Source organism: Terrapene carolina, unplaced genomic scaffold (genome assembly GCF_002925995.2).
Source record: "Terrapene carolina triunguis isolate 2854851 unplaced genomic scaffold, T_m_triunguis-2.0 Scaffold95, whole genome shotgun sequence".
Lineage (NCBI taxonomy): Eukaryota > Metazoa > Chordata > Testudines > Emydidae > Terrapene > Terrapene triunguis.
In genome coordinates this window covers 10,382,913-10,398,689 of record NW_020664446.1, presented here as the reverse complement: position 1 = coordinate 10,398,689, position 15,777 = coordinate 10,382,913, and the positions used below count along the sequence as shown (strand labels likewise).

The 15,777-nt window shown below is 40.2% G+C and overlaps 1 protein-coding gene across 1 annotated transcript in view; it reads left to right on the top strand.

The window, feature by feature from the left end:
- ZDHHC6 (zinc finger DHHC-type containing 6) overlaps nucleotides 1–11,072 on the top strand; it is an 18,512-nt gene extending 7,440 nt beyond the window's left edge. Inside the window, exons 5-10 of the mRNA XM_029911403.1 lie at nucleotides 676–729; nucleotides 4,102–4,269; nucleotides 8,380–8,421; nucleotides 8,921–9,066; nucleotides 9,156–9,199; nucleotides 10,485–11,072. Coding sequence (XP_029767263.1) covers nucleotides 676–729; nucleotides 4,102–4,269; nucleotides 8,380–8,421; nucleotides 8,921–9,066; nucleotides 9,156–9,199; nucleotides 10,485–10,588 — 558 coding nt within the window. The 3' untranslated portion in view covers nucleotides 10,589–11,072. The remainder of the gene's footprint in view (nucleotides 1–675; nucleotides 730–4,101; nucleotides 4,270–8,379; nucleotides 8,422–8,920; nucleotides 9,067–9,155; nucleotides 9,200–10,484) is intronic.
- The last annotated feature ends 4,705 nt before the right edge of the window (nucleotides 11,073–15,777 follow it).

The following is a 15,777-nucleotide window of genomic DNA, read 5'->3' as shown; positions in this document are numbered from 1 at the left end:
AGGGAGTGTAATCTAATGGGTAGAGAGGATTTGGGAGTCAGAATTCCTGGGTTCTGTTCCCCAAAAAGCAAATCATTTAACCTCTCTCTTTCTCAGTGTCCCCATCCTTGAAATAAGGATAATAATGGGTATTGTGGTGTTACATTTTTTGTTTTTCAAGTGCTTTGAGATCCTCTGATAGGAGTGGTACAAGTGCAAAGTATTACATTTTAGGCCTCCCCTATAATGCACAATGAACATTTTTAAGGGTATGTCTACATAGCAAGTGAAGGTGTGATTGGAGCTGGGGTAGGCATATGCAAGCTAGTTTTAGAATAACATGGACAATTAGAATAGTGAAGATGTGGCGGCATAAGCTTCAATGTGGGCTAGAAACTCAAGTATGTACCCGGGTTCCCAGTGGGCATATACTCAGGCAGCTAGTCCATGCCACCACGTCTTCACTACCATGCTACAATCACATATCCACCCTATAAGGATGGGATTAGAAAACATTTTATTCATGCTGAGTTTTAATATTTGTAATATTTTATAAATTGCCATGAACTTTTAACCTAAACATTTCCCTACAGTGTTGGAATGACTGTTATGTTAAATGAAGTACAGTTTGCCCAATTGATGTACTTCCTAGATGTAGCCCATGCCAACTTCCTCTAATTCTTTTACTTTTTTTAGATGAAAGTCATTCTGAGGAATAAAACTTCAATCGAATCATGGATTGAAGATAAGGTAGGCTATAATTCTAGTACATCCTGCAGTATATTCTATCACGACACTACTGCGCACTATATTCATCTCTTTTTTTTATTATTTTGCCTCTCGGGCTTTAAACCCAAGGTATTGTTGCACTGTAAAACATTGTTTCAGGTCACCACAGATTTAAGCTTGCCTACAATACACAGTTGTACCCAAGACTCACTGAAACATATTTAAATAGAAGACAAACCCTCTAAGGCAGGGGTCGGCAGCCTTTCAGAAGTGGTGTGCCGAGTCTTCATTTATTCACTCTAACTTAAGGTTTCGCGTGCCAGGATTCATTTTAACATTTTTAGAAGGTCTCTTTCTATAAGTCTATAATATATAACTAAACTATTGTTTTATTTAAAGTAAATAAGGTTTTTAAAATGTTTAAGAAGCTTCATTTAAAATTAAATTAAAATGCAGAGCCCCCAGACCGGTGGCCAGGACCCGGGCAGTGTGAGTGCCACTGAAAATCAGCTTGCGTGCCGCCTTTCACACGCATGCCATAGGTTGCCTACCCCTGCTCTAAGGATATCTTTTATTTGGGGCGTAGGAGATGAACCTGGAAAATAAATTATTTCCCTTTGGACAGTTGTGCTACCTGAAGTGTGTGGCTCTGTATCTGGAACTAAAGATGACCTTCCTCAACTATCTCTTTATCCAGGCTTGCCACTTTTGTTGTCTCACGCCCTCACCCATTCTGGCAATGGTGCCACTTTTGACCTCATCTAGGAGATGAGTTAAAACAAGTATTTTTGTGCTTTCTTCTATGACTACTTCATTCAGTATGGAAAGCCCTCCCTAAACTAATCCATAAGGCCAGTACCTTCACCACCTTTAAATCCCTCCATGAGACCCACTTTTTCTATAATACCTAACAAGAAATCAGCCAGCTAACAACAGCTAAAATGTAAGGGTGTCAGTGATGGTGATACTTTTTTTTTTAAAAAACAACCTAAGTACTCGGAACCACCAAGTTGTGCACCTAACTGACCTGTTATCATCGTCCTCCCCCTCCTCTTGTTTGTCACATTCACTTGTTATTTCTTGTTTTAAATTGGACTGTAAGCCCCTTAGGACAGGGACTGTGTGTTACCACAGTACCTAGCACAATAAGGCCCTACGGGTTCACACAGAAGCTAGCACAATTGGGCCTTAATCCTAATTTGAGTCTTTCAGCGCAACCACAGTACAAATAAAAAATGAGGCTCCACGTGTGGCAGCTTCCTATTAAAATGGAATAGAAAACTGCCTTTGGGCTTCTGTGTGCAAACACAGAGTCATAGTGGTAAGACTCTTTGCAAGTACAGATTGATTGTCGTTTTCATAAAGTCGTAATATGCTCCCGCTGAAAACTATACACATACAGAAAATGGTTTAAATTTCAAACTGCGCAGCATTAAATATATTTTATCCTTCTGTGACTTTACCACTAGATGTCACTATTACTTAAAGAATTAAAGGTTGTTAGGTAATAAAAGAGAACATTCAGAATGTACATGTATGTGAAATCATTTGAGAGGTGTGGACATTATTTCAGATAATACCAAACTGCGCACATATCATGAAAGTTATGATATCTGAAAAGTCCATGAATTCTAAATTATGCAACACATTGTACCAAGTTTTGAAAATTGGCCAGACATCAGCCTTTTTAAAACAAGCAGATATTTGGACCATAGTGAGCTAATCAGTGGTGTATCTAACTGACCCCATTGCTAGGTCTCATAGGGAACTGGCCCCTTTAAGAGAGGATGTAGGGTCCAGTGTATCTGTGACTGATTACCTGCTGCCCAGTTGAACTTAAGGGAAGGTGCCTGGGCCTTACTAAAAGGGAAGTGGGGGCAACCAGGGGGAAAGAGAAGAGAGCTGCTGCTGAAAAGGCTCAGCAGGGAAGCAGTTGGGGAACCTGTTGGAGGACTGGCCTGAGTGTCCAACAAACATAGGCCCAAGAAGGGAACCTGTGCAAGCCCCTGATTGCATGCAGAGGGACTGAGCAGAGCCTAGGAGCGGGCTAATAACTGTGCCTAGTGGAGAGGCTTGGAGCCAGACTCAGACAGGAGGCAGCGCTGTGCCCTACTGCCAGAAGCTGGGCCTGGACAACAGGGGCTGGATCACTCAATAAATGCCCTGTTCTGTTCATTCCCTCTGAAGCACCAGGCTCTAGCCACTGTCAGAAGACAGAATATTGGGCTAGATCAGTGGTTCCCAAACTGGGGTTCGTAAAATTTTACAGGGAGTTCTCGAGGAAAAAATCCCTAATGGCGGACAGAGCTGTCCCTAGGGACCCGAGGCACCATGGGGCCAGCAGCCCAGAGCCCCTGGACTTCCAAGAGCTAAGCAGATCAAAGCAAGCATCTCTATCACACTGGGGAGATTTAAACTTCAAGATTCCTTATAAGAAATGGAAAGGGAGGTGGATATTTTTTGCTGTTTTTAAAATGAAATAGGCAGCTAGGATTGTTTTTAAAATTATTATGAAGAACAAATTTAAGCTTTGTTGTAACGTGTATTGTTTGCCTGGATTGCTCAGGACCTGAATGCTTATGTAGGAGGAACTCTTTGAATTGGCTTTTTAAATCCCTTCTTGCTGTTTCACATCTGATACTCCTTGATGAAACATAGGAGCCTTGTCTTATAACAAGCTTATTCAAAGTGATACAAGCTACGAAACTGAACTTGTTGCTGCTTTCATAATGTAATAAAAATACTGTAATGATAAATAGTAATTAATAATAGTGTGTAATAAGCATGTCATAAAAACAAATGTTATATTTCCAAGATCACTGCTTTTATAATTTATACTCAGGTAAATGAGAAAATCCCTGGAAATATTCATTTTTAGGAGGAGGTTTGCGAGACTTGACATTTTAGTGAAAGAGGTTCACAGGTTGTTAAAGTTTGGGAACCACTGGGCTAGATGGATTATTTGTCTGACCCAGTATGGCCATTTTCATGTTCAGTGGGAGACTGGGGTGGAGGAGACTTTACTGTGGAAAGAAAGCAGGTTTGTGACCAGACATAAGCCCCTGTGGATTATTCCTGGGAATCTGTGAAGGGAATGAGGCAAGGGCCTCCTTGCACGGCTGCCATGGTGTGCATGTGCGTGCATGCACCCGGTGACACTACAGATGCTATAAATGAGTAAAACACATTCCAAAATACAACAATACGAGGCTATAAAATGGCACAAACTAGGGAAACTCTCGCAGGATTTCACTGTCTCTCTCACATTCTTGGCCTTATGGCACTGTAGGGCCTGTACAACCCTACTCTTGGCACTCTTAGTATTTGCTGTTAAGTCATGTTGTGTGGTTTTTTTTTGTTTTTTAATGTCATGTATGTGTTTTCTGTGTGCAGGCCAAAGACAGAATCCAATATTACAAAACGGGAGAGATCTTTATTTTTCCTTATGACATGGGAAGTAAATGGAAGAACTTTAAACAAGTGTTTACGTGGTCAGGGATTCCTGAGGGAGATGGCCTCGAATGGCCAGTAAGAGAAGGCTGTCATCAGTATACTTTGACAGTAAGTATTCTTCTCCGATCTCTCCACTATTTTCCACGTACACACCCACACCCCTCAGATGTCTGCTTACCTTCACACATTATAAATCTGTTTTTAAATAACCCCACACAAAATCAGACTAACTATATCACAGATACAATGGAAATATAAGCTCTGTCAAATCCTCCCCCATCTGTAATACAATAGATTCAAAATGTTTAATTTTGCATTTAAGAATTTTAAATGCCCATCATACTACTTCATGTTTCCTGTTAAGTGTCGCTATACCTGACTTTATTTTGCATGGATTAAATCTGTTTCTATTTTTCATTTAAATTAAGTTCCTACTGAAAAAATGCATAAAAGATGCTTGTGTGTTTTTTCTTCCTACCCTCAGTTTTCTTCCAAGAAAGGCTAAATGTAGCAGTTCCAGCTGGCTTAGTCACCATTGCCCATCTAACTTGTGTGTGTAACTTTTCCTCACAATTCCAGTACATCCTATTCAGATTTCTGCAGCGTCTTTAATTGAACTGTTTGGTCAGAGAGAATGGATATAGAAATAGGGTGTCTAGTGTAAAAATGTATCAAAAGTTTTAGACGATCTTTATTTTTCTTATAAATGACTACTGCATTTGGTAAATAAATGTTTAACTTTTGCCTTGTGTACTTTTATCAAACTATAAATATGCTGTAAGCAGTATAACAGATTTATCAGTGCAGAATAATATACCATTTATTTTCATTCTTCACACTTTTATATAAGACTTTTGATTAACTCGGCCTCACTTAACAAAAGGGTGTCTTTTTTTAATTATTTTATTTTATAATCTGATCAAGGAAGCATCTCTTCATTTATATCTTATTATCCTAATTTAAATTACCCTGTATTTTAAATTGCTCAGCCCTAGGAAGCAGTATCTGCTAACAATGTAATTCACTCTTTCCCTGCTGGCTTATCTTTATAGCTATAAATTATTCTTTTTGCTACTACTAGAACTATCATGTAGTATTTGTTTTGCAACGTTTTTAATATCGAAGTCTCATTTTAACATAATGGAATAAATTGTAAATTTAGTCCTTGTGAATGGTAACGGATTGACAAGCATTGACAGTATTTATTCATTAAAATAGTTATAGCATGGATATCAGCAGTGTAAACTTCCTATGCACCTCTCCTTTAAAGTGCCTCTACCGTGAAGGGACTTCTAGGAGGAAGTTTAAGTTCTTGGTGTCTGCTAAGACAGCCATCAAAAGTGACAATTACCTGAGGATCTATTCTGGTTTTATTATTTGATATTAAACACTTTCTTTGCCTCTACACTGACAATAAAAGCTAACCTCTCCAGTATTTACTTAGAACAGGTGTAGGTAAAGCAAGTGGTACTTATAATTCCAAAATAGTATGTCCCACTCTGGATCAGTTTTTGAGATGGCGGGGGGGGGGGAAAGGGTGCTTAAAATGAGTCCATTAAATAAAGCAGGCATGCAATCCAAAGGATCCCTTTGGTAATCTAATTGTGAGAATCTGGAAATATTCAGATGCTGTGGGGATGTGTGTGGTATAAGAACTTATATAAAATAGAAACTCCTTTTAAAAAGTGGAAGTAAATCCTAGTGAGGAAAATAGAAAGAAGCATAAACTCTGTCAAATGTAGTGTAAAAATATAATTAGGAAGGCCAAAAAAGAATTTGAAACATCTAGCCAAAGACTCAAAAAGTAATAGCAATTTTTTTTTAAAGTACATCAGAAGCAGGAACCCTGCTAAACAACCAGTGGGGCCAATGGACAATCGAGATGCTAAAGGAGCACTCAAGGATGATAAGGCCATTGCAGAGAAACTAAATAAATTCTTTGTATCGGTTTTCATGGCTGAGGATGTGAGGGAGATTCTCAAACCTGAGCCGTTCTTTTTAGGTGACAAATCTGAGGAACTGTCTCAGATTGAGGTGTCATTAGAGGACTTTTTGGAACAAATTGATAAACTAAACAGTAATAAGTCACCAGGACCAGATGGTATTCACCCAAGAGTTCTGAAGGAACTCAAATGTAAAATTGCAGAACTACTCACTGTAGTCTGTAACCTATCATTTAAATCAGCTTCCGTACCAAATGACTGGAGGATAGCTAATGTGACGCCAATTTTTAAAAAGGGCTCCAGAGGTGATCCTGGCAATTACAGGCCTGACTTCAGTACCGGACAAACTGGTTGAAACTATAGTAAAGAACAGAATTGTCAGACACACAGATGAACATAATTTGTTGCAGAAGAGTCCACATGGTTTTTATAAGGGAAATCATGCCTCTTTGAGGGGGTCAACAAGCATGTGAACAAAGGGGATCCAGCGGATATAGTGTACTTAGATTTTCAGAAAGCTTTTGACAAGGTCCCTCACCAAAGGCTCTGAAGCAAAGTAATCTGTCATGGGATAGAAGGGAAGGTCCTCTCATGGATTGGTAACTGGTTAAAAGGAAACAAAGGGTAGGAATAAATTATCAGTTTTTAGAATGGAGAGAGGTAAATAGAGTTGTCCCCCAGGGGTCTGTACTTGGACCAGTCCTATTCAACATATTCATAAAGAATCTGGAAAAAGGGGAAAACAGTGTAGTGGCAACATTTGCAGATGATACATAACTACTCAAGACAGTTAAGTTCCAGGCAGACTGCGAAGAGCTACAAAATGATCTCTCAAAACTGGGTACTGGGCAACAAAATGGCAGATGAAATTCAGTGTTGATAAATGTAAAGTAATGCACATTGGAAAGCGTAATCCCAATTATACATATAAAATGATGGGGTCTAAATTAGCTGTTACCACTCAAGAAAGAGATCTTGGAATCATTGTGGATAGTTCTCTGAAAACATCCACTCAATGTGCAGCGGCAGTCAAAAAAAAAGTGAACAGAATGTTGGGAATCATTAAGAAAGGGATAGATAATAAGACAGAAAATATCAGATGGCCTCTATATAAATTCATGCTCTGCCCACATCTTGAATGCTGTGTGCAGATGTGGTTGCCCCATCTCAAAAAAGATATATTGGAATTGGAAAAGGGCAACAAAAATTATTAGGGGTATGGAACGGCTGCCATACGAGGAGAGATTAGTAAGACTGGGACTTTTCAGCTTGAGAAAAAGAAAAAGACGACTAAGGTGGGATAGGATTGAGGTCTATAAAATCATGACTGGTGTGGAGAAAGTAAATAAGGAAGTGTTATTTACTCCTTATATCACAAGAACTAGGGTAATTAATGAAATTAATAGGCAGCAGGTTTAAAACAAACAAAAGGAAGTCTTTCTTCACACAACGCACAGTCAACCTGTGGAACTCTTTGCCAGAGGATGTTGTGAAGGCCAAGACTATAACAGGGTTCAAAAAGGAACTAGATAAATTCATGGAGGATAGGTCCATCCATGGCTATTAGCCAGGACAGGCAGGGATGGTGTCCCTAGCCACTGTTTGCCAGAAGCTGGGAATGAGCGACAGGGGACGGATCACTTGATGATAACCTATTCTGTTCATTTCCTTCGGGGCACCTGGCAATTGGCCATTGTCGGAAGACAGGATACTGGGCTAGAAGGACCTTTGGTCTGACCTAGTATGGCCGTTCTTATATTCCTTGTACACACTAAAACTAAAGCCAAGGCCAGTCTTCTTGATTGTCCAGTAAGCATGCTTCCTTTCGGAGAGGTAAAATCGTCTTCTGCATTCTGAATGAAAATGGGTTTGGGATCAGACTCTTGTAGTTCTTGTGTGCATTTATTATAATCTGTTAGCTAATGGATGGGTTAACTGATGGCCAAATGTCAATAGTGCTAACTAAAGGAGGTGTTCAATTTGGTGACCTGGCATCACTGAAGTCAACGAGATTTTATGTTGTTCATTTCAGTGGGAATGGGAGCAGGCCCTTAGAAACAATAGTGATAAAGAGAGAAAAGGAAACTCCATGAAGGTCTCAGCTCTTAATAACTCCAGCTTTACCCCACAGATAAAGCTTTTAAGGCAGAGTGTCCATAAATAGACTTTAAACGGGAGGAAATAGATTTCAGGGTACTATTTAGTTTGTATTTAAAATTGGTAAGTGTTCTCATACTAAATGCTGCCTTAAACTCCTGTTTATAATCTTTTGCAGATAGAGCAATTGAAACAAAAAGCAGACAAGCGAGTAAGAAGTGTAAGTATTTCTGTGTTGCTTGGAGTCTAATATGTTTCCTGTGTCAATAAATGTAAGTTATTACTGATATACTAGTTCTCGGTAAAATGGAGCTTTAATACTACCCATCCAGTTTAACACTTTGGAAATACAAATTTTGATTTCTCACAAACAGAGAGCTGCAATCCTATTTAATTCAGATATTGATCTTATTTTACACTAAATTCTTCCTCTCTAGATTATATTTGATAAGCAGGAGAGTCCAGTACTATATACCCAAGGCACACAAGTGCATCCATGACAATACAAGATAAGAATGACTCCAATCTTTTTTTTTTTTTTTTTTTAAACTTTTAACAGACTTTAGAGTGGCTGTGACAGTAGTTGTCATTACACATCAGATTCTCAGTATGCTTGAATTGATTTTAGTATGAAATTAAGGCTAATGGAAAAGTGAGACTGACAGAAAAGGAGTGACTTCTTGCACTACAACATGTCTGTGATCTCTTTAAATTGGCAGGTGCGGTACCGAGCAATAGAAGATTACAGTGGTGCCTGCTGCCCTGTGACTAAAGGTGTTAAAACATTCTTCACAACCCCATGCACTGAAGAACCGAGAATTGCATTGTGTAAAGGGGATCTGCTTTTGGCCACTAGAGGCTTAAAGTTAGTGGCTTTATACCTTTAAACTTGATTGAGAGAAGTTTGTGTGATTTAGCCCTACTATCTAATGAATATCTTTGCACCTTTTTCAGACACTGGATGTATGGAGACAAAGTTCTTGACTCAACTACTGACGGTACAAAGCAATTACTTTTAATTATTCTTCAAGAAGCAAATCCGTGTTATAGTTTTAGCAGTATAGTCTAGGTTGGTACACTGTGCAAATGTAAAAACCATTAATTAGATAACTCCATTAACTAAAATATGGTAAATAGTAAATGTTAATCTTCAGAATATAGAATTGACATACATTCAGCTGCAAAAAACACCCAGCAAACTGATCCAACTTTTTTGAATATTAACATTTGATGGATACTCCAGGTTTTATAAAGGCTGTAGTTTCACTCAGTTTAATAAATTCTACAGAAACATATCCTGGATGGTATTAAGAGGCTCATTCTGTAATTTGGTAAAACCCCATTAAACAGAGATTTGATGAATATATCACTGCATGTTTCTCCGAACAAAAAACCCCTCACTGTTGTCATGATTATAATTTTATTTCTGGTATTTAGAGGGCAATGATTTGTGAACCTGTTAAATAAATAGTTTAGTTAAAAAAATATATTTAATGCAAAATAGACTGCTCCAACATCTGGAGCTTGTTAGTGTCCCTGAATCAAGACTGATTCTAAATCCATGTCTTATGAACCATCATAACTATAAACAGTATGTAAGTTCTCGGTCTAATTCTACAGAAAATTAATTTCTAACAAGATGTATCAGATTTTAGAGTCAAGTAGTTCTGACTGTCATCTTGCCATATCTAACCCCATCTGCAGGGCTGCCAAGAGTGGGTTCGGGCCCCACAGCAAGAGCGGACCGGCTAAACAGGGCCGACGAGAGGTGGGGGAAGCCGGGCCCCGGGCTCCCTTCCGGACCGCCAGGCCCCGGTAATTTGTACCGGCTTCCACCCCTCCCCTCTCCCCCCCCCACCCCCCCACCCGCCGGCCCTGCCCGTCTGTACTTAAATTCCAATGACTTTTTTTAGCAGCTTCTATCTCAAACAGTTAGGAATTAATACTTTATAGTGGAAAAGCAGCTTGGAATACCAGCTTCAGAATAGATATTTCTAAGTTCCAAATTTTGGCTGCTCCGAATCAGCCTGGAAACAAGGAAAGATGAGGATAAGTTATGATGATGTGTGTGCCTTTCTTGGAAGGTCTGAGACTGCCTAGGGCTAAATGTGCCTTGGCAGTTAACTTCAGTAAACACTGATCCTAAGCCAGTCATCAGAGTGAGTAATGTCAAGTCCTGCATTTTGAGGGTTACATGATGTTTATCCATTAGAATGAATACACAGGAGGATCCCTGGTAAATGCTATATTATAACTAATTAATGTATCTTCTCTTACCACCAGCTGGAATGAGAGTCAGAGGCTGGTTCCCAAGGAAATGTGTGGAAAAATGCCTGTATGACTCTGAAATGGATCAACCATTGGATGGAGAGAAGAAAAATAGATAGCCGTCTCATTGTCTTTACGAATAAATGGAAATGTTCCTTTCAGACCACAGTCCTTTACTTGAAACCTTCTGTATATTTAGACTTATGCAGGAAATATGGTGTGAAAGTGACTTCTTTTTCTCACAATTAAAGGGTACCCTAGTGCCATGGTTTGCATATATTTTTATTAATGTTTTTATAACTGAAGAAGCCATTCCACATAGATGCCTTTGAGATACAAAGGTTTTTCCACCTTAGGACAGATTTGATTGTGTTTTCTTTACTGTTTTAAATGAAGGATTTTTTTAATTGCAAACTGAGGGACCTTTATTTCTAAATTTTTCCACAACGGTATCTGTGGCTAATGCATGCTGCTTTTCCTTTGTATATTACTTGGCCGTGTGTCCCAAGTGCCCCCTTGAAAACTATAGAGTAAACTTGGAATTCAAATGCAAGTATGATTTGCTACCTGTGACTTTTAATAATGTGTAAACTTTTGTCAATCGCAAATAAACAATGTGTATTCTGTATATGTGTATTATGACTGTGCATTTAAATGTTTAAAATGTCACACTGGTCAATTTACAGGTGCAGAAATGGGAAAAGATCTGGATCTGAAAGGAGCTTGCAGTGATGGAACTTTTAGAGATAGTAGTAATGTTTCAATTCTTGATCTTCCTAACTGTAATCAATGTCCTCTGTATACTCTGGTAAGGGAGCAAAGTCCACCTAATTAATGGCACAGTTGCAGAGTTAGCAGCACCTCTGTTCCAAGCACCCACTACAGGGGCTGGGCCTCGTGATCTTACTTGTCTCAAGGTGGAATTTCATAATTCCTTCACTCCTAGGCTGCCCTGTATAGACCAACTGTTTATCAGCCTGCAGGGCAACAGGTTTTGGGATCCTGTGATTGGTGATAGCTATTAACATCCTTCTTTCTCCAAACTGATTTTATTTAGCACTTAGTGTAAATCATTTGTTGTTTGGTTTTTTTTTTTCCCTCTAAGCAGGATGCATGTTTTAAAGTGTTAACATTCCATAATGATAGCCAAGGTAGGCTTAGCTACTTCACACACCTCTAAGTTCCACTGTCTGAGTTCTCCTTTGTACCCAGTGAGAATCCTTTTAAAGCCAGCAAGTGTTTTTTGTTCTCCTAGAGGCTGGGAGCTGTTGGTCAAATTAGTTGCAGGGGGATGAGAGCTGAGATAGTGTCATTAGAACCCCTTGACAGTCCCTTAAGTAGTTCAAACTGGTCCTAACTGCTTCTATCTTCTCCTGCTGGGATCATCCCTAATAGTCATCTGTTAGGAAGCACTGAGTCAAAGCTATGTGTAGAGAGCCAGGCCACTGTCCAATAGAAACAAATTTAAGAGCACTCTTACACTTGTCTACTGCTGTGACATACCCACCCCACCCCTGACTAGGTTTTACTTTAATGATTTCAACCATTTGAGGGTTCTAATGACACTATACACAAGGGTGTGTAGTGGTATTAGCCTAACTGCTTAATGGGCCTTAATTCCTGCAGTGTTAGCCAAGCACCCTAGCTTGGTGATGACTTCATGTTTAGTAGAGAATTGACAGTTGTAGCTGGTTGCAGTGACTCACTTGAATGTCTGTTTCTCCAAGTAGACCATTCAGCCTGTCTGCATTCCTAGCTGCCCTAGTTTCTAGCTAAAAACAAGATTCCATGGAATAATGTAGGAAGTATGCCATTACTTCCTCTGTGGAGGCAGCAGCAGGTGTTGGCCAAAGTGTCTAGTTGCATCAAAAACATTATGGAGGTATATCAGTGGAGGCTATGAACCTGTCAGCTGAATAGGCTGTTCAAATCTCTACCTATGGAGATAGTTCCTTAAGTTTACTCAAAGTTCATCATATGAAGGTCTCTACAACTATGAGGGCTAGGAATTTGTTTAGGTGAAAACTGAGCAGGTACCAAGATTAAGTAAGAGAAACTATGGCATGCATAGCACCTGTCTATTGAAGATCATCTAAATCCTAATAAAACATGCTTTGTTTTACAGTATGAATTCCTTTACTTAAGGGAAATTAAGTGGTAACTACAACTATGTACTGGAGTAGTTTTGCTACAATTGACCTACTCCTAGAGAGTCAGGTCATAACTTTATCTCACAGTGGTACCTCACTTAAGTTACTCTAAGCTTAAGAATTTCAAAGGGGTGGAAGAGAATTTGACCTTACACTGAGTAGGAACAAGGTGTTTGTTTTTTTCCTGCTTAGATAAAGTTTGTTTTAAGATGGCAGTAACTTGCTGCAGTACACTAAACTCCCATTAGCATTCCTGCAGAGTACATGATGGCTGAATAAGTTAGTTTTGGTACAGTGTTTGTCAAGCATCTTTAAAGCCACATGTGAGTTAATACCCACCTTCCCTCACTTATTATAATAAAGATAGTGTAGACCTTGAGAATTAGAACTGCAAAGAGCAATCAGGAGATTGTGAACAGTTTAAAATAAATCCTCAAAGTTCTGTTAAAGTTACAAATGCAGTTGTGTTTTACATTATAGTATGAGCTTATCCTCTTCCAGCAAAAATTAGTTTCTTCTATACAGCATCTCTCTTCACTAATTGGGTTAATGCCTTTCACCGGTGGTGGAGGACTAAGCTCCACCATCCCACTCAGGTCACCAGATTGTCTGCAGAAGAAGTTAGCACTTCCATTTCCACTGATCATTTATAACATTCTAAATGCTGTGCTGTAGTTAGTGATGTGTTTTTCCCTCTCTCTTCCCTCCTCCCCCTCAAAAACACAAGGTAGCTAGTAGCATGACGGTTGCTTCCACCCAGCACTCCTTCTCATGCCCACTTAAGAGCTGGCTAAATTTAAGTGCTATCCCTTCTGTGAGGCAGCATTTACATGCTCTGCAGGGTTAGAGTTACAGACTGTCTGTTCAGAGCCAGCTAACCCTCACTGCTTCTGCTCCTGAGTGGGTTTCTCAAGCTGTTCCTTCTGAGAAGATGGAACCATGCACCTGATGGAATGCAAAGTTAAGTAATTCTGAGATCTCAATATCCCTTTTTGGGCAGTCAGTACTAACATGCTACAAGCCAAAGCAGTTTTTATTCTAGCCCCTTGCATGTTCATGCTGGAAGGGAGGCTCAAACAGAAGGAAGCATATTTTGAAGACAAAATGGTTCCAAAAAATCCAATGTTTTTGTTAACTTCAACAGCTCTCAGTGGTGTCTGAGCAAAAGAGCCCACACCCCAAACATGGCTCAATGGGATGGGACCAGTGGTCTATGGAGTCTAGTATCCTGTCTGGCAGTGGCCAATACTGGCTACTTCAAAGGGACAGAAAGCAACATAGCAAGCAATTATGTTCTAGGAAAGTCTACCTCCAGGTAAATAAGGCTTGTGACTAAGGCATGAGTAGGGCCCTACCAAATTTACAGCTATGAAAGACATCCTGGACTGAAATCTGTATACTGTACAGATTTAATGGGGGGAGACCAGTGTTTCCTCAAATTGGGGATCCTGACCCAGAGGGAGTTATAGGGACAGGTCACAAGGTTATATTGAGAGTTGCATTATTGCCAGCAAGCAACAGTGCAAAAAGAAAGGTGGCAATACCATACCATGCCACCCTCACTTCTCCACAGGTGCCTGCAGAGCTGGACAGCCAGAGAGTGGTGGCAACTGACAGAGCCCAGCTCTTTACTTCTGCCCTACTGCCTAAAGGTGGCAATACCATACCATCCTTACTTCTACATGGCTAGTAGCAGTGGCTCTGCCTTCAGACTGGGCTACTGGCCACCAGTTGCTGCTTTCCAGCTGCCCAGCTCTGAAGGCAACACGGTCTCCAGAAGCAGCACCACAGAAGTAAGGGTAGCAGTACTGCAATCCTTGCTGTAACCACCTTACAAGCCCTGCCTCCCCCACCCCCCTTTTTGGTTCAGAACCCCAACACCACTAAAATTTCAGATTTAAATAGCTGAAATCATGAAGTTTGATTAAAATCTTATGACCATGAAATGGACCAAATTTGGTAAGGAGCTAGGCATGAGTGTCACTCCCTGCTTGGGAAGGGAGAAGTAGAGGTCAAATCTTCTCCATGGCAACAGAAATAGAATCCTGGGCAACAAATTAGCCCATCTTTCTTTTTTAATATAAAGTGTGGCAACCCTCTTCTGGCCCAGAAGCCACCAGAACTCTCATCCAGACCTGGAACACCTACCCTTAGCAACCAGGCTAAGTACAGCCATGATGGATTTTCTTATTAGCCTCTAATGCATTCTGGTATCCAGGTAGATCTTACCTAGAAGTTCATGGATCTGATCAAATTATGTTTCTGGGGTGGAGAAAAATCAAGTGTTGGGGCAGGGACTACTTTGTTGTCCACTACACAATACTAGTGTGCCCATCTTTAGATGCTACTGTAATACAACCCAACACCACAAAGTCCTGTGGATCTCAGCTACACTAGAGCTTCTCTGGGACAGTGAGAACCAAGCACTGCAGAAGAGTGGCAACCCTAGTGGTATCCTTTAAGCAGGCATATCAGACTCACCACCTGATCATCAGGGGTCTAGGTTAATCAGTGATTGACAAAACTGGCTTGACTTCCAGGGTACACCTATCAAAAAGCCACATGGTAGTGCAGCTCAGAACTTGGATCAACTAACTAGGGATTATGCTATGGGGCTAAAAGTAGCTGTGTAGACATTTTGGCTTGGGAGGGAGCACCTCCCCCCCTTTAAGTCCAGTGAGGGGGCAAGTCTCAGAGGCGAGGCTCCAGCCCAAGCCTGGATTGTCCACACTGCTACTTTTAGTCCCATAACACAAGCCTGAGTCAGTTGACCTGGGTTCTGAGACTCAGGGCTGCAAAAAACCACACCACCTGCAATGTAGACTGTAGTCACTATTACCTTTGAAAGAACATTTAGAGAGGGGTCTCTTCTAGTGGGAGAAGCTGTGGGAGTGAGGAGATTATTCCAGTAGCTGTTCCACAATTCCCAGGAAATAGTTGTCCCATCCTTTTGTTGGTTTAACCATTAGCACCCCCTTTGGAAGGTTGTGGCATGAACAAGTATGCCTAGCAATCTAAAGGAGATCTTACATATGGATTACACATCCCAGTTGCATCCAGTTCATGTCGATACATCCAAAGATCCAAGGCCTTGGTATCAAGCTTGCTACAGACAAAAATATTAATCTTGCCAGTGTTGGTGTGCTAGGCATCTAGGA